At 51.5% G+C, this 24,494-nt stretch overlaps 1 protein-coding gene across 2 annotated transcripts in view; it reads right to left on the bottom strand.

Annotated features, from left to right (window-relative positions):
- The window catches only part of Ksr2 (kinase suppressor of ras 2), a 379,014-nt gene that overhangs the window by 165,789 nt on the left and 188,731 nt on the right, over positions 1–24,494 (bottom strand). For both annotated transcript variants that reach the window (XM_052755170.1, XM_052755169.1), the window contains exon 5: positions 5,538–5,722. In XM_052755170.1, the coding sequence (XP_052611130.1) occupies positions 5,538–5,722 (185 nt within the window). The remainder of the gene's footprint in view (positions 1–5,537; positions 5,723–24,494) is intronic.

Below are 24,494 nucleotides of genomic sequence, written 5' to 3'. Positions count from 1 at the left end.
GGAGGGTTGAGCTCAGGTACCCAGGCTCACAGGAAGGAGAGAGTCTGCCTCAAAACCAATGGGAGGTGCCTGAGGATCAACACTCCAGGCTGTCTTCCCCATAACCATATCCATATGATGTCAGGGGACACATGTGGTCAGGGGACGGGAGTCAACTCTCTTTCCACCTTTTGGGGACAGGGTCGTGGTTCTGCCACAGTGTGCTCCAAACCAGCTGCTCCATGAGCTCCCAGGCAGTTCTCATGACTCAGTTTCCTTCCCATCTTAAGAAAGGAATGCTGGCAGCTGGGCAGTGGTGGCGCACGCCTTTAATCCCAGCACTCGGGAGGCAGAGCCAGGCGGATCTCTGTGAGTTCGAGGCCAGCCTGGTCTCCAAAGCGAGTTCCAGGAAAGGCGCAAAGCTACACAGAGAAACCCTGTCTCGAAAAACCAAAAAAAAAAAAAAAGAAAAAAAAAAAAAGAAAGGAATGCTGGGATTGAAGATGAGGCGCCCTCATATCCAGTTTTCTGTGTGGGTTCCAGGAATAGAACTTGGGTCATCAGGCTTATGTGGCAAATATATTTTACCCACTGAGAGCCATCTTGCTGGTCCTGGCTGGGATTCTGTTTTAATTTTTCTATTGCATTTTATTTATTTATTTGAGGGGAGAGGTATCTAGGGGGTTGGATGTGCATATACCATGCTGCCCTGCTTGAAGTTAGATGACAACCTGTGGTAAACAGTTCTCTCACACGTTGTGAGTTCTAGAGACTGAGCCTGGGTCATCAGACTAACATGGCGCCTATGGGGATTTCCACAGAGATCTACAATGCCATACGCAGGGCACAATACTGCTTCTTCAGGCTTCCTTCCACCCTGCAGACAGCTGATGCACAAAGGACCATCACCCAGATCCCACTGAGGGATGTTCTGAAGAGCCACTGTGCCCCTCTGCAGAGACACCAGGGTCATAAACAGCAAAGAAAGGCAAGAGGTTTCTAGGTCAACTCAATAGTTCCATGCAATAGGTCACCCTGGATTGGACCCCACACCAGCCGGAAACATAATGATGGAGGCCACCATTGGGGCAACAGCTGAGGATGGAGTACAGCTGGGTAAAAACATTGGTCCAGGGTCAAAGTACGTGAGGAGGCAAAAAAAAAAATATGCTGCCTAGACCGCGACAGTCTGTGAAATAAAGTGGGTGGGGGTGGAGGACCCAATACAAGAAAATGATAAAGATGGAGGGATCTGATTGGGCTCAGAAGTTCTCAACATCACCCAGCAACTTTGTGTATTTGAAGCTCAACTTCTCCCTCCATATCCACAGAGCATCCATCCCAAGGAATCAAAATCTGTGGGTACCAAAACTGCCAGATGCCCAGGTAGCATCATGCTTGCCCAGAGTCCCTGTACACCTTCCTGTAGATGTTCCATCAGCTCGGGCTACTTATAACACCACCAAGTACAGCGTCTAAGTGTGTAAAGAGGGGTCACGCTGTACTGTTTAGTAAATAAACAACAAGCAAAGAGTCTGTGACCGTTCAGTGTAGATGAGTTGATGACTTTAAATACCTTTTAGTCTCAGTTGAATATGCAGACTCAACCCACGGATACTGATACATAGTGAGGGCAGTGTTTCAAAATGTAAAGATAAAATAGTTGTAGAGCCAAGGAATTCTGGCTTGCTGAACCTGCTGGGTGGGGACAGGGTTTGTGAAATCTCTGATTGGGAGACCCCTTCCCTGGCTTCCTCCTCATTTAATAGGTGTTGGGGACAACAGAAAGAATTTTGCATTTGTTTGTTTGCTGTGGAGAGAGGCTAACAGTAGCTCACACACTGGTCTCAAACTCTGCCTCAACCTGGGGCGACAGGTGTGTGCCACCGCACCCAGCAAACATTTACATCTCTAGCACCATAGTATGTTTACGTGTGGCTCTTGCTGGTGGGAGGTCTCAAACACACTTTGAAACCAGAACCCCTGGCATCACTGAGGTTAAACTGACCACCAAGAGGAGGATACAGACAGAGGCAGAGACAGGATGGAGCAAGAGGTGACTGCAGGAACCAGGGCTTCACGTGAGGGACACCTGTATATCGTTTTATCTCCAAGTGGATAGCTTTGCATGCCTACTAAGCAGACATTCCAGGGCCTTGTGGAATATAACAGACAATGTACACAACAGAAACCTTCCTAAGCCTGGAATCCTTGGTTAGACTCCAAGCAACTCCTGGGTCTGATGGGTTGGTGCTGGGACAGGACCCAGGCACCAACACCAGCACCTGGTGAGCACGATCCTTTGGGTCAGCCCTATGGGATTATACACTTCCTACTGAAGTTGCCACCCCCAAACCAGTTCTCCCCACCGTCCTCTGATCGGTCCTGATCGTGAGATGGGCACACAAGCTGCCAACCTCTGTGGAGATGTGTAACTCTCCTCTCCCTCTTCCAGGGGTAATGAGCCTTGGCTTCAAGCCTCATTAAACCCCATTATATAATCAGCCCCATCCTGGGTATCTTTATAACCCCAGCAGTTGCCTTGGTGGGAACACGGCGGTTCAGCTCCATCACCCATTACTGCCGCCTGCTGCCACGGCCCCCACCGCACCAGGATCTGACTCAGCCTCCAGGTACGCACAAGGTCAGGTTCTTGGCTGGGTGGTCAACTCTTCCCCTTGTTTCCAGGACAAGGGACAGGAATTGCTTATAGAAGGGATAGCCACAGGGGCTGGAGGGACAGCCCCAGACAGGGTATAGCCTCTTCCAAGGTATCAGCTAAAGGAGACTACCTCCTTAGCCTTGGGATATGATTTCCAGCCGCTACCATGATGACTGTGATAGGGAGGTCACAGAGTTAGAGCCACTTGTGTCCTTGAATGGCTGCTGCCCTGAGGGCCGGAGGGCCACACAGGCAGCTAACGCCGAAACTTGGGAGTACTAGGTCATTCCTCAGCTTCAACCGGAAGACACTCAGGATGAATGAGTCGCAGAAGCTGCCAGGAGCTAGCTTTTCAGCCTCTCTCTGCAGCTGCCTGCTCCCCTCAAGGGATGGCCACCACCTGGATGCAATGAAGCAGTGAACGTGAACAGCGGAGCCCGGGGGGGGGGGGGGGGGGGGGGGGGGGGGGGGGGGGGAGGGCGGGGGGGGGGGGTTGTCACACGTGCCAAAGCAGCATGCTAACAGAGAGGCGTCTTCCACAAGACCACCGCACAGCTCCCCAAACCAGAAAGAAAGCGGAAGGCGATCAAAACGCAGGGGGATCAAGGAAGGTGGTCTTGCAGAATGAACGATTTCGCTCCTTCGCGGCTTTCCTGACCTTGTGACCTATGACCAGGTCCTTAATCTCAGCCTCCGCTTCTTCATCTCTAAAGAGGGCATGATGAAAGTTTCAACATTATAGACGATGGTGACGCAGACATCAGATGAGGGAGGGGACTTTGGACAAGGCCTGTGACCCTGTCACCACACCGCGAGGAGGGGACTTTGGACAAGGCCTGTGACCCTGTCACCACACCGCGAGCGCCGATGACTATTGGTACCGACAGCTGTTAGTATTCTCATCTCCATCACTGTTTCAGATCACTCCATCACGTTCTCCAAAACTCCCCCTTACTGAGTCACCACGGAGCTCTAAGCACCGCCCCCATCCTCTCCTCCCTACATCCCTGTGGGGTGGAACACATTCATCTGATAGATTCTTTAATTAGACATAGCCTCATCTACGGCAGCTGGGATCGGAGACCATTCGCCGAAGAGCCACACGTTCATGGCTTGCCAGGCTAAAGATGGCGGTGTGGAGGACACCCAGCCAGACATGCCTGAGCACCACAGGAAGGACATGGGCTGTCCCTGACATGTGATCGTTCACAGGTCTCATCAAATGATGGCAGGAAAGCTTGTTCACACCGGCAGGGAATGCTACGCAGCAGACCATATAAGTGAACTCACACTTTCATAAAACAAGCTTTGGGCTCAATGATTTTGCCCAACTTCCGGCAAATGGATGTATTCTAGTACATTAAGACATACTGGGTGTAGCATCTTTGGGGATGCCTGGATGAGATTCTCTAGGGCGGGCCTGGGTGCAGCTCCAGCCGCTAGGCTCTGGTACTCAGTCAGTACATTGGCTGTGTCTGGTGCTCGTCAGCTCATGGTATGCTCACTCATGGTGGACTTATTGGGTCCACCCCCACAGTAAACTGAGACTTGGAAGAAGGACATCTTACATCTTGGCTGACCCGTGAACACAATCGGTTGGCGAACCTTGGAGTGACTTGATTACTCGGCCAGCTGGGACTCTCACTCCCTCCTTTGTCCTGCCAGGTACCCTGACATCCATTTAGAGAAGGCAACGTCATTCTGCATGGATCTTGGAGGGATCTGGCACACAGACTCAGGCCCTAGCTACTAAGGAGGCTAAGGCAGGAAAAATTAAGTTCAAAGGTATCAGAGGCTGCAGAGTAGGTTGAAGACAGTGCCCAGCAATTTAGTGAGACACTGTCCTGGTAGTAGAACTTGCTTGGCTAACCTGGGTGAGGGCCTGGGCTTCATCCTGGGGCAGGGGCAGGGGGATGGAGGAAGATAAGGAAAGGAAGAACCAGATTCAAATCCTGACCCAACTACTAGGTAGCTGTGTGACTTTGAGGGAGATCTCTGGTGTCCCCAAGCCTCAGTTTCCCCATTTATACTATGGAAATAATCTATGTCTGCCATGGACAGTTGCAAGACCAGAATAAGGTACTGAAGGCAGCAATTAGCCTAGTGGCCACCAGATCAATGAAACAGCACAAGCAACCTGTGGCAGCCCTAGGGCACAGGACCAGTGCTTCCGGAAGCCAGCATCCCCCCTCCCCCAAACATCCCATCAGTCAACACACTCTCTTGCTGGGGGAGCAGCTAGGCTCACTTCAGTGGAGTCCCCTCTGCCCACATCTGCACCTTTTAGCAGATAGTGCCTCTGGGTAAGATCAGAACTTTCTGGAAACTCATCCCTCTGCCACCAGGGACTTCCATCTGTACTCAAGTCATAAGTACCACGACTCTGGCAGCAACTTGTAAATGTGGACTATATATCCCAGGCCACACTTAACCTGGTTTGAACCCCAATACGTCACCGAGATGCAAAAGTTATACAAGTTGACCAGCCAAAAAAACGTGCATGATGTCATTCACAGACCCCGCATGGATGGAGAAACCCTAAGACAAGCAGTTTGAAAGGCGGTGGGGAGCAGAGAGAGAAAAGATGGGTGCTCCCTCTCATGTACCCCTGACTTGACTTTCAGCCTTCCTTCCCACCTGAGAGCCAAAGAGCCGAACCTGAGGATGCATGACAGCCAGTCACCTCCAAGGGCCAATCATGCCCCCTTCAAAACCATCTAAGGACCCGGGAGCTAGCCGCACATGTGGGAGGTGGCTGGCAGGGGTGACCTGTGAGATTCAGAAGCCAGGGAGGAGAGCACATGGACCCTGAACCTGGCGGGGGAAGGTGGCTGGCTGCGCAGGTGAGGGTCTGGTGAGCCCAGTCAGTGCAGCCTGGGGGCTAGCAGGGACTTACTTGCAGAGAAATTGGCCTCCGTGTGGACGGGTGGGGTGGAGGGCAGAAAGGGCGCGTGGCCCACGAAGAAGGACCGCAGGGAGCGCTCGGACAGGAGTGGGGAGCGCTGCTGGGCAGGGATGTTCTCGCAGCTGCCCACGCCGCTGTGGATCTTGAGGTTCAGGGGTTTGCTCTTCTTCTTGGCTCTGAAAGGGAAGCAGAACAAGGAGACAGGGAGATGAGTCTGTCTGTACCATCTACACCATCAATATAAACGCTGCCCACCTGGCAACAGCTGGGCACCCAGGAAACACAAACACAACCTATAGTGGCAGAGACCATGCCTGCTGGAATGTAACTGGGCATCTCTCAGTCTTCTAGAACATTCCTGCTAGTAAGGCGTTTACCCAACACGTGATCACCTGACATTGACTTAAAACTAACATAAACTGTCTTTCGAATAATATTTTATAGGCACCATCGGGCGGGCTGGGTTTTTTTTTTTTTTTTTTTTTTTTTTTTTTGTCAACTTGACAGCAGCTACACTCACTTGGAAAGAGAGAGCCTCAACTGAAGAAATACCCCCGCAAGATTAGCCTGTGGGCAAGGCTGTGGTGCATTGGCTTGACTGACAGTTGATGGGGGCGGGCCCAACCTCCATGAGGGTGTCTCCAGCCCTGGGCAGATAGTTGTAGATTCTGTAAGAAAGCAAGCTGAGCAAGCCACGGGGAGCAAGCCAGTAAGCAGCACCCCTCCATGACCTGTTCTGCTCCTGCCTCCAGGATCCCACCCTGACTTTCCCTCTGAGATACAGAAGTGTAAGCTGAAACAAACCCTTTCCTTCCCAAGTTGCTTTTGGTCCTGGGGTTTCATCACAGCAATAGTAACCCTACAAACAACTATAAAATGTATACTCTTTTACTTAAAAAAAAAATTATGCCTCAAGAGACACCCCTAGCCCAACTCCCATTGACTAGTGTGGTGATGCGCTCCTGTAATCCAAGCACTCAGGAGGCTGAGGCAGGAGGATGCTGGCTTTGAGGCCAGCTTGAACTACAGAGCAAAGCTCTGTCCTGAATAAGCAAGAGAAAGGAAAAAAAAAAAAAAACAGGTCTCAGGATGATTTTTTTATTCTTTTTATTTTTATTTTTTCTGGACCTACTCCTTGTAAGCAGATCCCTGGGAGGTAAAGCTAGTCAATTTCCAGTGAGAGTCTTCACACTGGACGGAGATGGGGAGGAAGCGCTAAAGAGCCGGGGGCTCCAACCAGGTGCTGATTGAGCTCGGATGGGAGTTGGGCCAGGGTGTCTCTCGAGGCATAAACACAAAACCGAGTGTCTAAAACCTTGCGCTTGACCAAACAGGAGGCCTGAGAGTATTAACAGCATCGGTGGAGGTGGCAGCCGTCACCGCTACTCTGAATTAAGCGCAGGCGGCATCCCAGGGACAGAATCAAGGATGTCGGGGCATCGACTCGTTAAAAGCATTAAAGTCATCCTAGGAAGGACATCCTCTTTCCCCTGAGGACGACACAGGAGCGAAGGAGACGGAAGAACCTAGCAGAGGCCTCATCTCAACTGTGTCCAACTGTCCGTGTCTCGCCGGATCTCAGGGTGCCGCCACCCTGAGGCCAGTCACCCCCGGGGACTGCCCTTTGTGTTGTCTTGCTGCTTTCCCTGCTCGACGAACTCCTACACATACTCCATGGTCCAGTTCGAAAGTGATCATATCTGCAACATCTTCTAGCTCTCTGGGACAACCTCACTCTCTCCATCCTAGTATCCCCCGTTATTCTCTGAGGAACCCCCAGATCCCGACCATGGCTCCCGATAGCCATCCTCCATATCTACCCTAGTCCGGTCGCCTCCTCACCTTTGACCCTCCTGTCTCCGCGGCCCAGAGTTCCCTCCTCTGCGCCGCCGCTTTGATCTCTGTCTCGATAACTCAGTTCTGGCGTGTCTCCTTCTGCAACCTCCCAGCAGGAACAGGTGTTCTTCCTCCAGGAAGCCCTCTCAGATAGCCCTCTTCCCCCGCTGGCCTAAGCTAGCAGTTTCTTGTTTGTTGGTTTGTTTCATATCTGTATGGTCATGTTTTCCCATTTTCCCCAACATTTGTAATCTTCCTGGCAGAACACGAGTCTTGAAGGCGGTGACTCTAGATTTTTCCTTGTTTCATCCTTGGCGTCTGGCTTGGCACCAGGCACACAGTAGGTAGGTGCTGTGTAAGTGAGCTGCCTGGCACACCGTAGGTGCTGCTTAAGTGGGCGTTCTGAATGGAGGCTGTGGCCCAGGGGGCAGGGAGGAGGGATTATCACACTACATTCTGATTCTCTGCCTTCCCATCCTCACTGCTGGCTCCCCGAGGACAAGCACCAGGCAGATGGCGCGGCTGCATCGCTCAGCCCCCCGGCTTGGCACTCGTGGCGCCAAAACACACCTCACAGGCTGGTTTAGAACTGCCTCCCTTCTCCAGCGAGCTGGTCTAAGAGAGCTAGGTGTAAGACTACATCTCTCAACGCCTTCCCACCCACCTCCCTCCCCAAACTCCCATCTGCCCAGGACGGAGCCGAGCGCCCTCTGGTGGCTGCTGCAGAACCTGCTTGCAAACTGCCCGTCCTGGAGGTCTCTAGGCTTCCTTTGGGTACCACTTTAAAAAAAAAAAAAAAAAAAAGGGCACGCTCTGCAGGAGACTACACATGTCTGCCTGCCCAGCCACCCCTCTCAGTACCCCTGGGGCAGCAGCCAGTCCTACTTATTGTCCCTCAGGGGCCTGATGCAAGGCTCAGATAGGTACTCCCCCTTACAGCAGCTCACATCTGGTAACTTGTCCCTTGCCCAAGGCTGGAAAAAAATGAGGAAGCGAGGAGAGTCAGTGAGTCTCTTTCGCCCCAAACGGGCCAGCAGTGGGGATTTAAAGAGGTGTATAAACCAAGGCCAGTACTCAGCTGTTGGGGACAGAGAGACGGGACTTGAGTCATTAGGGATGAGAAAGCCTCTTTGTGCTTCAACTTCCCACCTGGACAATGGAAAGAACACTGGTCCCCTTCCCAGAAGACCATGCAAGACCATGAGGATCTATGAGGTAGCATGCTTGGCTCATCCTGTCATGAGCATGGCTATACTCTGGTTACATCTGACGGCCATACAACCATGCAGAAAGCCAAGAAAGAAACTGAGAACTGAAGCCAGGCTAGGCTTTACCTGAAATACCCAGGACACCCACCACCAGCCTTGGCAGGGGAAGGGGACATGGGCAAACCCCTAAGCATAAAGCTACGGTCATCCCCCACAGACACCTAGCGGATCCCGAGGCACTGACAATGAGGTCGTGTAAATCAGAGCAAGACTGGAGGGTCCCACATCCAAACCAGCAGCTCAGAGATGTCAGAAGAGATGTGGTTACCAATCCAAAGTCACGAGGGCAGAGAGGGCTGTGTAAATAACTGTCAGACAGAGGGAAGAAAGTGGGGGGGGGAGAAGGAAAGGAGATGGAAGGGGAAAGATGGGGAATAAAAAAAAAGAGGAGGAGGGAAATGAGAAAAGAAGGAAGATGGGAGAAAAGAGATGAGATGAGAGAATAACAGAAAAAGGGAAAGGGAAGGACGGGAATGGGTGGGCAGATGAGTAAGTGGATGGATGGGTGGATGGATGGATGGATGGATGGATGGATGGATGGATGGATGGATGGATGGATGGATGGGTGGGTGGGTGGTGGGTGGAATGGGTGGGTGGGTGGGTGGATGGATGGATGGATGGATGGATGGATGGGTGGATGGATGGATGGATGGATGGATAGATGGATGGATGGATGAATGGGTAGATGAATGGGTGGATGAATGGGTGGGTTGATGGGTGGATGGATGGATGAATGGATGGATGGATGGGTAGATAGATGGATGGGTAGATGGATGGATGGGTAGATGGGTGGGTGAATGGATGGGTGGATGAATAGATGAATAGATGGATGGAGGGTAGATGGATGAGTTTGCATTTCTACATGAAAGTTATTGCTTAGAAAATATGGGTTTTAGACAATAATTTTAAAAGATAAAAATGAGTTATGAGTGAGAAAGGGGTTTGAAAAAGACATTTTCCCCCCAGCAAGACAAATGAAGACCCAACAAGCATGCACGGAGAAACAGGAGACACGAATCAAACCAACAACATGCTACACTCCACTCTTCCTGGATGGCCATGCTCAAACACGAGGTGCTCAAATACCACGTGCTGATGAGGACATGGAGAACGGGAAGCCACCGGCTGGTGCGTGGCCGCTACGGAAAGCACTTCGGTCACACTTTGACCGTGTAAAACCAGAGTTTTAGACAACCCAACAGTCCTATTACCTAGATATGTACCCAAAAGAATGGGAAATAAATCTTCCACAGAAAGTGTCCATGGACATTGACACTTGACACATGAACACTGACAACCACCAAAGGGCAGAAAAAAAACCAAATGCGCATCACTGGGCGAAAGAAGACAGATGTGATCTGCCCGGATAATCAAATGCAATGCAATCTTATGATGTTCCAACTCATAGCCTAAACATGAGTGACCCTCAGAGCTGTCACGCCTCAGGAAGAAAGTTAGTCACAAAAGACCCACACATTCCAGTTTATATAAAACAATCAGAACGGGGTAAGTTCACAGAGATGGACAGCAGGCTGGTGGTTGCCAGGACTGGAGGACGGGAGGGGCGTGGGGCCCACCCAAGTGCACGTGGAAGCGCTGTTTTGCTGTTTGTTTTAGGGTCATGAAGGGCCCTGGAAGTAGGCAGAGGTGATAACCGCTGAGCCTCGAGTGTAATAAATGATACTGAAGGGTTAAAATGACCAACGGTGGCATCACGGTCATTTATCAAATTAGAGAAACTATTCTAATGTTGTACTGTGTATGTATCCCTTGAGGAGCTGTGTGATAAAGGTCACACAGCTTAACCTCTCTGAGTCCCAAGGTCTTTGCCGTTACAAGTAACTTCTACCAGGGTTGTTTTAAGGAGCCAGTGAGCTGGGTGGGAATACTGCAGTTGGCTGCTGGTGAATCCAGAGGGGGCTACTGGGGTCCTTCCTTTTTTCCTTTGTCAAGAAGTGCTTTTGCTTCTAGATAGGGGCAAAGTCTCTCCTGTGGGGAGGCAGGTCAGCACTCGAGTGAAGATAGACATGCGTCCGTGAAGAAGACCAAAGACTTCCTTTCACCCTGGACCCCTGACTCAGGACACACAAAGGTCTGAGAGCAAGTCACAGGAACAGTCTGACTGTTTCTGTATGAAGAGGGTAGGAATTGTCCTCAGATGAGGCACTCAAGGTGCATCCCTGTCCCTCAAGGTCTCCCACCTCCCAGGCTTGGAATGGATTATCCCCACCCCCAAAATCCATATGTTGAAGTCTTTACTCCCCCAGATCTTAGAATGCAAAAGTATAATGGGAGCCTGGGTCTTGAAGAGACCCAGGGAGGAGGAAGAAATAAAAGAAAAAAGCCAAGAAGTTAAGACTAGATGAGGTCATAAGGATGAAGGATGGGATCCTAACCCAGTAGGGGCTGGTGTCCTTCTAAGAGGAACACACGTGCACAGAACCCATGGGGTCCCAGTGAGCAGGGGGTCACCAGCAAACCAAGGAGAGAGGCTTCGTAAGAAACCAACCTACTGAGCCCTTAATCTTGACATCCCACCCTCCAGAATGAGTAAGCGCCCCTGTTATTCCGTTGCCAGGTTTATGGTCTCACGCTCATCTCAAGGTGGTCCTTCGGACCTGTCGTCTTCATGGGTTGGTCACCGGGTGCCCCACAGTGTGCTGGCCCTGCCTTAAAGTCCCTCCTCAAATCCCTCTTCTAACTGGGACACTGCATTTGCTCTTGAGTTCTTTACTAAGAAAATGGGATCATAGTTCTACCTCTGTGTGTGTGTGCGTGTGTGTGTGTGTGTGTATGTGTGTGTGTGTATGTGAGTGTGTGTGTGTGAGTGTGTGAGTGTGTGTGGTGTCCCCCTGCAGGACACATGTGCAGGACAAAGAACAGCTTGCAGGAATCGGTTCTGTCCCCTGTAGGTCTCAGAGGTCAAGATAAGATGGCCAGACTTGGTAACAAGCACCTTTGCCTGCTGAACCATCTCACTGGCCTCCAGCTCTGCCTCGTCCACTGATGTTCAAGGTCTAGAAGCATGCCTGGCCAGTGGAGCCCTCTAAATTCCAATTCTCTCCCTCTTCTGCCCACCCCCAGCCTTCCTCTCCCACTTCTCTCTCCCTACCCCCTCCCCTTCTCCCTCCTCTCCTTTCCCTTGTCAGATATTTATATTCCTGTAGTAGCAAAATTAACTGGGCCTCGCCAAAGACTGAAAGCATCTTCACTGTGCCTCAGAGTGGAGTGGTCCATCACATTACCGCCATTCCCCCAGCTGGAGAGAGTCAGGATGGAGGGGGGCACCTACATCTGTTACGGAGTGGAAGGACCGAGATGTGTTGTGGGTATGGTCCTCTGTGTCACTGTGTCTTTAAAAGATGTATCTTCGAGTCGGGCGGTGGTGGCACACGCCTTTAATCCCAGCACTCGGGAGGCAGAGGCAGGCGGATCTCTGTGAGTTCGAGTCCAGCCTGGGCTACCAAGTGAGTTCCAGGAAAGGCGCAAAGCTACACAGAGAAACCCTGTCTTGAAAAACCAAAAATAATAATAATAATAATAATAATAATAATAATAATAATAATAAAATAAAATAAAAATAAAAGATGTCTCTTTGTTCCAAGGTGTCCCGCAAACATGTCCGGGGAAGTAAGATCTGACAGCATGACTGCACCTGGGGAGTGGACAGACGCTGCATTCCGTGGAACCCTGGGCATCAGGGAGGAGTGAGTCTTAGGAAGGTCTGGGGTCAGGAGGAAGGCAAGGGAGCCGTCAGGAGGGCATGGAAAGGAAGCAAGGCCAGGGCAGGGAACTCAGAACCCGGGCTGGGGGCAGCGGGCCAGACCTCTGCAGATCCTGTCTGCCCCTGTCAGAAGAAGAGCTGAATCCTTTTTCAACAGCCCCAGGAAGCTGGAAGGGAATGATATCAACTGTGTCTTGAAATGATCTCGCCACTTAAAGTGCCGGATGGAGTCTGACGGGGCAAGTATAGAACGGGGCTGGGAGAGATGGCCCGACGATCTGAATTTGATTCCTGAGACCCATGGTGGAAGGAGAGAACCAATTCCCAAAGGTTGTCTATCTGACCGCTACGCATGTACTGTGACATGTGCAAGCCCCCATACTTACACACACACACACACACACACACACACACACACACACACACACACACACACACCATAATATTTTTAATCTTAATTTTTTTTTAATTAAAGAGGAACTGGGGTGGGGTGTTGGCCCCATTACAGAGCATTCGTCTAGAATTCCCCAGTGAGGGGCGGAAGGCATGGCTCAGTGGCAGAGCATTTTCCGGGTATGCATGAAGCCTTGGGTTCCATTTCCATCGCCAGAAAAAAAAAAAAAATGTCATTGGGAAAAAGGCTGTGGGGGGGCACCCAGGCAAGAGAATAATGGTTTGGGCCAGGGTGGGACCATGGAGATGGAGGGTAGACCATGGGGACCCAGCTCTCTAGGGCAAGCTAACCGATTAAGGGGAGAGGGGATGTAGGGAGACCCCTGCTGCTTCCTCAGCTGGTATATCGTATGGGTGAGTAGGGCACACACCCAAGAGCACGGATGCTCCTCAGCTGACAGTCCCAGTGTCAAGTGAAACTATCATGGACTGAAAATGCATCAGACCCACCCACCTGACCGAGCCTCGAGGCTCAGCAACCCAGCCCAGTACGGAAATGCGGCTGTCCCCTCAGAATGTGTGACAGACGGGAACCACGGCTCACTGCCACTGCCCATCGTAGAGAGATCACACTGAATCCTGCCAGCCTGGGGAGAGACGAAAATCCAGCTCCCGAGCAGTTTCTGCTGAAGGCAAATTGCTTTCACGCCACTGTAAACTAGGAAAATCAGGAGCAGAGCCATCCTGAGGCGGGCAGGGACATCTGTATCTACACTTTCTAGAAGGATCCACACGAGGAAACAGTTGGCAGCCTGGTGGAGGGGTGGGGGCTGTGGGTTTTAGAGACAGACACCTCGTTACTTTTAGACTCGTCTCCACTGTTTCAATTTAGTAACAGGAATACTGTTTTTCAATAATAAGACATAATTTAAGTGGCATCTGCAACTGTTTCTCTCTCATTTTATTCGAAGAAAGAAAAAATAAGGCCCCAGGCAGCAGAGTGACAGATACAGTGCGATGTAGTCCACTGAGATACATGTCTTTTTTTCAACACATTCCAAGTTCAAGATCAAACTGGAGGTGGAGTTCTGTTTCCCAATTAGATGCTCTAAGTTCCCTTGTAACTGGTGTCACAGATTTGGTTGACATACTAAGAAACATGGTTCTCTCTAAATTCCTAGAAAAGAGCTGAGGATGTGGCTCAGTTGGTAGAGAACTTGCCTAGCATGCATCAAGTCCTTGGTTTGGTCCCCTGTACCACAGAAACTGGGTGTAGTGGTGGACATCTGTAACCCCTGAACTCTGGAGGTGGAGGCAGGAGGATCAGAAGTTCAAGGTCATCTTTGGCAACATAGTGTCAAAGGCCAGCCTGAGCTACAGGGGACCCCCCCCAAAAAAAAAATCCTAGAAATTAAAACACATATAGTGTGTAGAGTGTAAACATACACCCTTGAAAATATGGGCTAGGTCAAAGCCCCGATTTGAGGAAGAGGTAAATTAAACCGCTGCCTCTCCTTGCCCATTAATCATGGCTTTGTGTCAGAGTGAATGCTCAGATGGAATACGGAAAGAGGCAAGGCGTGCAGGTCCAAATGGACGTTCCAATATCTATTCTGCCAGGACCTGAAACATTAGGAATAACGGTGTCACACTCAACCCTGCCTTCATGTCAGCCCATCAGCAAGAGACCCTGGACCCCTGAGTTATCAGGGCCACAGCCTAAGAAGGGTCTTTCCAAAAGCAGACGAGGAGCCCCTGGCCCCCACACTGGGGTTCCCCAGGTCCTAACACACCTTCCCAAAAGTAGGCAAGTCCAAGGCGCTACTCAAAGCTGCCCCTGAATCCCACTTCCCATTACCTGGCTCGCTGGACAACGTCTGTCCCTGACACCCAGATTCCACCCAGCATCCCCCTCTCCTCCTCTCAAGACAGCTGAGGCCCCATCACCAGCAGACATGGCTTCCCACAGCTCGGACCCCAGTTTGGAAGCACATGGCTGCTTTTCCCATCATCTCATGGACACTGGGGTCTCCTTCTTGTTTAAAGGGCAGGGGTCATCTCTGACCAGTTCTTTATGGACCCCAGGGCTAGCATAATGCCTTGATAGTATATGAGACTGGTAAGGACATTTTCTGTGAGTCATGTTTGTGGGGGCTGTGCGTGTGTATGTATAGGTGTGTGGGTGGGTGGGTGTGCGCAAGTCTGCATGAAGGTCAAGGTCGATATTGGGTGTCATTCCTCATGTGCTGCTCATTTTTTTCATTCTGTTCTAGTTTTGGTTTGAATTTTGCTTTTTGAAACAGTGTCTCTCACTGGGGCTCATTGATCCAACTAATCCGCCTGGCCAACTTGTCCTGTAGTCTGCCTCTCCCTGCACCCCACCAGCCCTAGAATTGAAAGCACCCAATACCACCCCCAGATTTTTTACATGGGTGATGGGGATTGAACTCGGGTCCTCCTGCTTGCTTGCTTGCAAGGCAAGTTTTTACCCACGGAGCCATCTCCCCAGCTCCAGTACAGACACCAGCATGAATCTGCAGATGGGCGAAGACCATGGGTTCTTACACACTGCAGCACGGGTCCTCATGGATTCCCCACGCTGGTGACCCAGGAAGGGGGGGGGGGGGGTCAATAAACCTGAAGGGATCGGCTCATCCAGAATTCCACTTTATCTAGATGCTACGGGGAGGTGAGACCCAGTAGCCATCCTGAGGGTAGAGCTGTGACAGCAGGTGTTGGCTCTGAGTAGCTGTGTGGAGTTGAACCTGCAGGAAGTTCGGAACAGGGGAGCGGGCCACCGCACCCAGGAAGGCCATGCCAGCCCTGTGATGCCAGGGGCTGGGTGATGAGTGTTAGGGACCATAATTCTTTTGCAGAAGGATTGATGATGCCCACTATCGGCCTTCTCAATAGTTCGTATACTCAGGAGGACTCAAGTCTGTCAACCTCACCCTAAAAGACAGCCACACACACTCCCTCCTGTTTCTCAAAGGCACCCATCTGGGCAGGAAGTTCGCCAGCTGTCAGATTCAAGGAAAAGCCCATTCTGGGCTCATAGCTGAGCATCTGGCTAGAAGCTGGTCTCAGACACAGACTATGCTGCCGGAAGCCTCCCCTACAGAATAATCCACAAGCCCGCACCCCCAGGTGAAGACCCCTACACAGCACCCCTGCGTCTCCCACCATCCTCAGAGGATGCACTGACCTGAGTCAGGGCCTGGGCCTTCCAGGCAGTGGGTCCTGGCATCCCAGCTTCCTGATCTCCCCATGATTAGTGACTAATCTTATTTTTTGTTGTTCCCTACCCCATAAATCAGTTACAGAGCAAATATTTACACAGTCTGTCATTTCCGATTGAACCGGGGCTCAACCGGGGCTCATGACAACCTTCGTTATTAAAAAGGATGGTTGATTTGGGGCAGATTTCGCAGGGCATCTGGCTAGATGCTGCCTTCCAAGTTCCTCCTTCCTCCCTCTGCCTGAAGAAAAAAGACAATTTCCAAGATAAATTGGTTCAGAGGTCTCTGCTCACTGTCTCCCTGGGGCCGGTGGGATGCGGCCAGGGTTCTGTCAACCCAATAAATGACGGTCTCCCTAGAGAAATGACCAGGCTAGCCTCTTCCCTCTCCTCCTGGCTTCGCTTTGGGGTCAGAGAGTGGGGCAGAGAGAGAGTCAACTGACTGCTATCAGAAACTGGGAAGAAGGTGGCTGAGGGGAAGGGCCGGGGAGATCAAACAGCATGACTTCCAAGCCCCCTGCTTCCGTGCCAATAATTATATATATATATACAAAGGCATCAGGTCATCTTCTTCATGGAGATGGGACTTGTCTCAAGACGAACAAGCAGATGGTCAGAGAGACTATGCAACTCCACTGAGGTCACACAGCACCGAAGAGGTGGAGGCAGGATTTGAACCAGGTTCAGCCTGGCTCCGAAGCGCTTTGTGCTAACATATACCCCAGCCACACTAGGATTTAGATTTGCTTGGAACTCCTGGCAAGGAAAGGCTCACAAGACTCAGACATTGCTCTGTGACAGTACCCAGGGTCAGCACTAACAGTTACCCTGCTGAGGTGTGAGCCAGCAAAGACCCTTCCCCACCCAAGCCGGAGGGCAAACTGGAAAAAACGTACTTGAGTTGGATGAATATTTTACCCTCTATGCGCCACCATTTCCCAGTCTCTCCCCTTTCTCCTCAGGAAGAAAATTAATCTGGAGGTTGGGGAGATGGCTCAGTCAGAAAAGTGCTTTCTATGCACGCATTAGGAACTGAGTTCAAATCCCCAGCACCCATGTAAAAAAAAAAAAAAGTCAGGCATGAGCTGGGCAGTGGTGGCGCACACCTTTAATCCCAGCACTCAGTCGGCAGAGGCAGGCGGATCTCTGTGAGTTCGGGACCAGCCTGGACTACAGAATGAGTTTGAGGACAGCCAGGGCTACACAGAAAAAAAAAAAAACCTGTGATGAACCACCTTCCCCCTTCCAACCCCAAAATAAAAGATCAGGCATGATAGCATGTGCTTGTAATCCCAGTGTGGGAGAGGCAGAGACAGGAGCATCCCTGGCATTTCCTGGCCACTAATCTAGCTAAGTTGATGACCTGCAAGCCAATGAGAGGCACGGTCTCCAAACAACAAAGGTGACTAACTCCTGAGATGACACTGACACACGCACCCACTTGCGCACACACACGCACACAGGCACACACACACACACGCATGCGCACACACACACAAATGCATCCTTACAAAGCTGAGTAGGTATGGCCACTGTGTCTAGACCAGTGGCTATTATCTGGTGGTTCCGAGGGTTCCAGCCATCAGAGCCTCCAAGGCAAGAGAGCGGCTTCTCCCGGACACCAGAGGTTGGGGGGCTCTCAGCACAAGCAGGGTTGTGGGTTGGACTCCTCGGGCCAGCCACGTAATAAATATCCACTAGGTTCAACTCCCCGCCCGTAAATTACAGGGCTCAGCGGCGCAGATGGTCTCAAGAGCTCCGTAGTCCCCAGCTCCCTGGGTCTGTGAGGCAGCTCGCTCTCCTCCGTTCTTAGCACAGTGACCTTGGCCCAATCAGGGTCCTTGCCGCTTTGAGCTCGAGACTTCTTATTTACTCGGTGGGGTCCCCTCTGTGGCTCCCTGGCTGCCCCTTGATTATGTGGGGCAGATGAGTCTACGTGAAGGATCCCAGTAAGGGTGGGTGAGCATGGTCACTCATGGCTGGCCTTCGGGGATTCCAAGAAGGCCTTCGGCTCTTTTTCCCTTGTGAGTTTAAAGAATTGGGGGCTATTAAGTGAGGCCTTTGGCATACACTCAGTGCGTGCAGCTGGCAAGCTTGCCACAAAGCTTGGTCGTTAGGGGTAAATTAGGATAGAGGGTGCGCCTATCGCTGAGGGCAACTGGACCCCTTCACCTACGGCAGTCTCCCTGCTCTGCCAGACATGCGTGTTAAATATCAGAGCCCATGGTCTGTGTGCTGCTGCCCTGTAGGAGATGTCTGACTTAAGGCGACCTGGCATCCACCCCACCCCATTTGGGGACTGTCGCTCTCCTACACAGGTCACTTGGAGATGCCACCCAGAGGACAATGGCCTCCTTGAGTCACTGAGCACCCCATCAGATCCACTGGAATCTCACCGAGGGACACAGATCTTGAGGGGGGGGACTCCATGGCAGGAGGGAGTAAGCGTTTGAAGTTCCTTTGGTCGGGTGGTGGCTCGTCAACAGAACCTGACGGGTCATTCCGGCTAAGCCAGCCTGGTGATGATCCTCTGCGAGACAGGGTCACGACTCTCTGAACCATCCTGGGAACTGGCCCACAACTGTCCAAACAGGCTCAGACTCTGCCCAGGTGGCTGGCTTCTGCCATCTGCAGTCCAAGACCCCTCATCCGTCCCTCAGTTGTCACCATGTGAAGCTGTGTGAGCTTCCTTCCCTCTCTCTTCCCCTCCCCCTCTTCTTGTTCTTCCTTTCAACCCAATCAGCCTCTCCTCCTCCCCACCGGCTCCTTAGTTTTAGGGACAGAATCCAAGACCTCGCGCCCCACAGGCCAGGGCTCTGCTGCTGAGCCACACCCCACCCCTGCGGTTCTTCATTCTAAACATCAGAGGCTCAAAGTTACCCTAAAGCCAGAGTCTGTGCAGCAAACCCAGCTCCTCAAACCTCTGGGGTGGGTCCCAGATGTCTGCATTCCAACAAGCCCTCTGGCGACTCCCCACGCCTTAGAGATGCTCTCTCTGGGGTCACTCCACAGTGTGATGCTCACCTATGCCATCATCACCGATAGGGTAGAAGGAGCTGGTGTTCTAAAACAGAGTTCTGTGCAGAGGACAGCATCTGCTCAGACTCTCCAGGAGCCAAGACTTCAGGCCCTGAGAGCTCAGCTGCTGAGGCTGAAGTGGCTGGAAATGGAACCCAACCCCACCCTCTGAGACAGCCTCAAGAACACAGTCGCACAGCTAGGAGACCATCACAGTCATAAGTTTCAAGGGCTCAGGGGTCAGTCCCCTCCCCAGCAACGAGGTCACACCAGATACAGCCCATGCATCAGGTCCCCATTTCACAGCATAGTAGGTGCCTTAATAATGGGACATCTTAATTAAATATTATGCAACTGTGTTGTGGAATATTACATGCTCGGTAAGAAGAAAAGGGGAGGTTTGTCAGCAGACGCTAACAAACTTGTAAGGGTCCAGACAGCAAAGGTCACAGGCTTCCTGGGCTGTCTTGTCTCCATGGCAACTACTCAACTCGACAGTGCCGTTCAAAAGCAGTCACAGGCAATATGTAAATAAACAGGCATGTGTCGTGTATTCTATCTAGTTTGCTGTAACAAACACCCTGACCAGAGCAACTTAGGAGAAGAAAGGCTTTATCTGGCTGATACTTCGGGTCACAGTCCATCACGGAGGGAGGTTAGAACGGGAACTCCAGCAGGAATCCTGAAGGCAGGCCTGCTCACTCTTCCACAAAGCATGACCGACAGGGACTCACTCACACCCAAGGAAGGGCGGCAGGAACCACGGAGGACCCGGCTTGCTGCCTGTCAATCAGGCTTATGCTCAGCACTAGCTTTACACAGCTCAGGCCCAGCGCCTAGGGAATGGTGCCTCCCAGCTGAACCCTTCTCTGCCAATTAACAATCAAGACAACTGCCCCCCGCCCCCCCAGACATGTCCACAGACCAATCTTGCTCAGGCAATTCTTCAGTTGAGAGTCTCTCCCCTAAATAGTTCTAGGTGACAAGTTGACAATTACAGATAACCAGGACACCATAAAACGTGATGAGCCCCAATAAAACTTTATTGATTGGACAGACTTGGGCCAGATTTAGTCCATGAGCTAAGGTTTTATGGCTCCTGATTAAACAGTTGTTTAAAAGCCCAAGGCATACCGATTTGTAAAGAACAAAAATTCCCAGACAACATATTTAGTATGAGCTTTCATATACAAACAGTATTTAAACATAAATGTGTATAAACACATAACTATTATGCTTAAATATTCCCTGCATGTTTGTATGATGTGTTTGAAGAACTCCAAAGGTGTATGGTGAAGGAGAGAGAAGAATGAGGAGGAGGATGGGAGAGCTTCCAACTTTGCTACAGGGGAGTATCTTTTGATGAAAAGGCTCACTGCCTGAGGTACACGTGCAAACTGGAAAGAAAGAAATGAGAAGGGAAGAAAGGAAAAAAGTTGGAAGGAAGAATGGGAGAAAGGAGGAGGGAGATAGATGGAAGAGAGTGGAGGGAAGGAAATGGGAAGTGAAAAAGAAGGAAACGAAAGAAAAAGATGGAAGGCAGCATCTCAATAAAACTTTATTTATAAATCCAGCTGTGGGCCAGAATGGCTTATGGACCACGCTGTCCTGACTCTGGTGGTGCCAGACCATTAGCCTCATGAAGTGGGATCATGGTGGAACAGAATCATCACTGTACTCCACGTCCCGAAAGACCTTACAACAGAGAAGGGCTGAAGACCTTGCTCTGCTCGTGGAGGCCTGAAGGAAATAGAGCCCGTCCTGTTCACTAGAGAACTAAGACTTCAACCCTTATCCCGAGCCCTTGACACATGCACGTATGAAGAGAGTCGGCTGTGTGTTACTCATTTAAATGTCTGTAACTGATCGCTGCCAGCACACAGGTTAATTAAATGGCAGTGATCTTTTTTTTTTTTTTAAATCAATTCTCATTTTCACATTATCACATCAAAGGGGTCTCGCTCTGTGGCGCTTCGCTGGCTTCGAAATGAAAACCCTGATGCTGGCTGATGGCGGCTTTGGCTCTGTCTAGAGACCCGCTTCCCGGTTCTTGCCAGGAATAAAATCTGGTCCACCGTCAGGCAAGTGCCCAGGTGTCGGATGTCGCCATCTCCAAGGAAACTGCACCTCTAAAGGCCACAGGGAGCATTTGCAAGCTCCAGCAAACTCAGAGTCTGATGAGAATCTGTACACCTGCCCTGACGGAGGGGCCGACTTCTACTGAGACCTGCTGTCTGTGGACGGCTCAGGGGGGTGCCTCTCGAAGGAATCAAGACCATGTTTAGGGGTTAGTAGAGAAACGGGGGAGTATCCGGAAAGCCGCTGTGTGCTGGGACACTTTGCTCCATGGTATCTTGGGAAGAGGGGTGGGCACCTGGCAGGTAGACAGAGGAGGGTCTAAATCCAATCCAAGGCTGGAGACCTTGGAGCAGGCACAACCTAAAGTCTTACTGCTGTGAGGAGAGTCATGGACACTGGGTCCCAGTTCAAGCTCCTGGGGGAATGTTCTAGATGCCCCCTCCCCTCCCACATATGCAAATGTACCTGGCCTCTGGCTCTGCAGCCTTCAGGGTCACTTCCAAATCATGTTTCTCCCTCCCCGGATAAACTGTGTATCGGTAAGCTTTGGCAGGTTGACGGATGGACGGCTGCCCACCGAAGGCCATATCAGCTGCTGCTGGCACACTGTGTTGTAAAGGGGCCCCTCCAACCACACACTCTGAACTGCTGTGGCTGCCTTGGGCTCTGTTGACAGCATCCATCTCAGAATTCTCCAGCAACAGAAGGCACAAGCCAGGCTGCAGCCACAATCGAAGTCTACCACAGGGAGATAAGAACAAGGCCGAGTTCATAGGAAGCCTGGGCGGGATGGGGGCTGCCCCAGGCAACCCTTCCTTACATTATCTTCAACTTCTGAGCCGGGCAGGGAGTTTACTGATAGGAAACAGAAGCACGGAAGACAGAGGCTGCTTGCCTGAGGCCAACGGAGGCGGCATCCTGCTCAGCCTTTGCTCTGACTCTGCTACTACTACCAAGTGGTTGGAGACTCAAGGAGGAGAGAGGCCGTAAATGCAGGCCAAAAGAGAATAGAGGCTGGGGTGAAGCTCAGGGAGAGAGCATTTGCCAAGGCCCTGGAGTCCATCCTCAGATAGGAAAGGAGGGAGGGAGGGAGGGAGGAGGGGAGAGAGAGGGAGGGAGGAGGGGAGAGAGAGGGAGGGAGGAGGGGAGAGAGAGGGAGGGAGGAGGGGAGAGAGAGGGAGGGAGGAGGGGAGAGAGAGAGGGAGGAGGGGAGAGGGAGGGAGGAGGGGAGAGAGAGGGAGGGAGGAGGGGAGAGAGAGAGAGGGAGGAGGGGAGAGGGAGGGAGGAGGGGAGAGAGAGGGAGGGAGGAGGGGAGAGAGAGAGAGGGAGGAGGGGAGAGAGAGAGGGAGGGAGGAGCGGAGAGGGAGGGAGGGAGGAGGGGAGAGGAGAGGAAGAGGGAGGAAGGAAGAGAGGGAGGGAAGGAGGGGGAGAGAGGGAGAGAGAGAGGGGAGGGAGGGAGGGAGGGGAGGGAGGGAGGGACGAAGGGAAGAAGGAAGGTGATGAGGAAAGGAGGCAGAGAGAGAATAATGAAAAATGGGGGAAAGACTTGAGAAATTCCTCCAGAGAAGATGGACACGCAAACAGCAGTCAATGTGCACGTGAAGGGTGTCAACATTACGACTCACTGGAGAGTGTGAGAGAAAGCCACCGAGACACTCCACTCCACAGGCATCCAGGTGGCAGGCCCTGGTGAGGATGTGGGGAAACGCGGCCCTCGCTCAGCACTGGTGGGAATGGGAAGAGGTATCCCTGCCGCGGAAGAGTTTGTGGTTCCTCCAAACATTAGATACAGAATCATCATACAACCCAGCACTGGACTAACACTCGGTCTTGTAAAAGGAGGACATCCTGCCCCGTATGTGAGGGACCTGGAGGACTTATATGGATGACTTTCCAGGGGCTGATGGGGGATTACTTTTTTTTTGCTACGGAGTTCACATCGGGGAGGAAAAAGTTCCGGAGACGGATGGGCAATTGTGCACTTAAATATAGCAAATTTTGTATTTTGACTAATTTAGAACTTTTTTGTTTAAAAATAAAAAAAAATAGTGCCATGGTGACAAACAGGTTCCCACCCTTGAATGATAGAAAATGGAGACAGAAGAGAAGGGACCTTTGTGAACCAGAGTAAAAGAGACAACACTAGAAGAGTTGTCTCTAGGACATTTCTCTAGGACAGCCACTGGGGGCAAGCAGTGTTGAGGGGTGGGGGGGACGCTCCTCAGGAAAAGTAAGTTGTATTTCTGAGTCAACCCCAACCGACGCGGTGAGGGGCCATCCACCGGCTGAGCGGAGACAGGCCCCCTCCACCTTTCTCCGCAGCTGTTCCGTGCCCTCCGCCTAGCTGCCTCCTTTCCACCTGCTTGGAGCCAATTTAATTAGAAGTTCAAGGCTCCCCCAAGGCTCTCCAAAGCAAATGCCATGTTTATAAACCATGCGCAGAGGAGCCGTAAGGCTCGGGCCACTGACGTATGGGCACGAGGCCACCTGTCACCTGCTGCCCTGGGGAGGCTGCCATGTCCGGCCTGGGTTTGGGGGAGTTCTCACACCACTCATGATCAACACATTACCTGGATCATAAGGAAACCAGTGGATGATGAACCCCAAGGGGAGTAGGGTTTGTTGCCTAGGGGGTGCACAGTGGACATATTTTCCTAAGTAATTGTGGCGGTAATTGTCCTTGGGCGACTCAAGCGGTCCTGGCAGTCAAGGAAAGCAGGGATGTGGAGGCAGACAGATCAGGAACCCACTTTTTCTCTCTTTGGACCTATCTTCTGCAAGGGAACTTGGTTTGAATCCCCCACCATGTGGTGGTGGTCCCCTGAGGTTGTGAGGAGTATGAGTCAGAGTTTGGGACGAGGCACCAGTTCAACTCAGCCATTGACCCAGCCCACAGAGCTTTCTTGAGAAAGAACTGGATTAGTCAGATGGAATCAACCTCTATTGGGCCCTCTCGGCTCCAGTCCTCCCTAGGATTCACCACACTGTCAACCAACACAGACCCTCAGGCACCTGAGAACGTCCAGCACATCTTCTTGCCAAGGCCAGATGGTACCATGTCCCCTTAAAACAGGAGCCAGGAAGTCACCTCAATGAGCCCCAAACTTAGGCCAGGTGTGGTAGAACACACCTTTAATCCCAGGACTAAAAAAAACAGCCTTGGGGCTGGAGAGATGTTTAGTGGTTAAGAGCACTGGCTGCTCTTGCAGAGAACCTAGGTTTGGCTCCCAGCATCCACATCAGGCAACTCACGGTCGTCTATTAACTACAGTTCCAGGGCTTCAGATGTCTCTGGCCTCCTCGGGCACCTGCACTCATGGACACTGAAAGAACAACCCTCTGAAATATATGCATCTTTCTGTGTTGGGAGTTAGAGGTGCCTGGGAAGTCCT

This window comes from Peromyscus californicus, unplaced genomic scaffold (genome assembly GCF_007827085.1).
Source record: "Peromyscus californicus insignis strain IS unplaced genomic scaffold, ASM782708v3 Scaffold_2__1_contigs__length_46816999, whole genome shotgun sequence".
Classification (NCBI taxonomy): Eukaryota; Metazoa; Chordata; class Mammalia; order Rodentia; family Cricetidae; genus Peromyscus; species Peromyscus californicus.
This window is presented reverse-complemented; position numbering and strand designations above follow the sequence as displayed.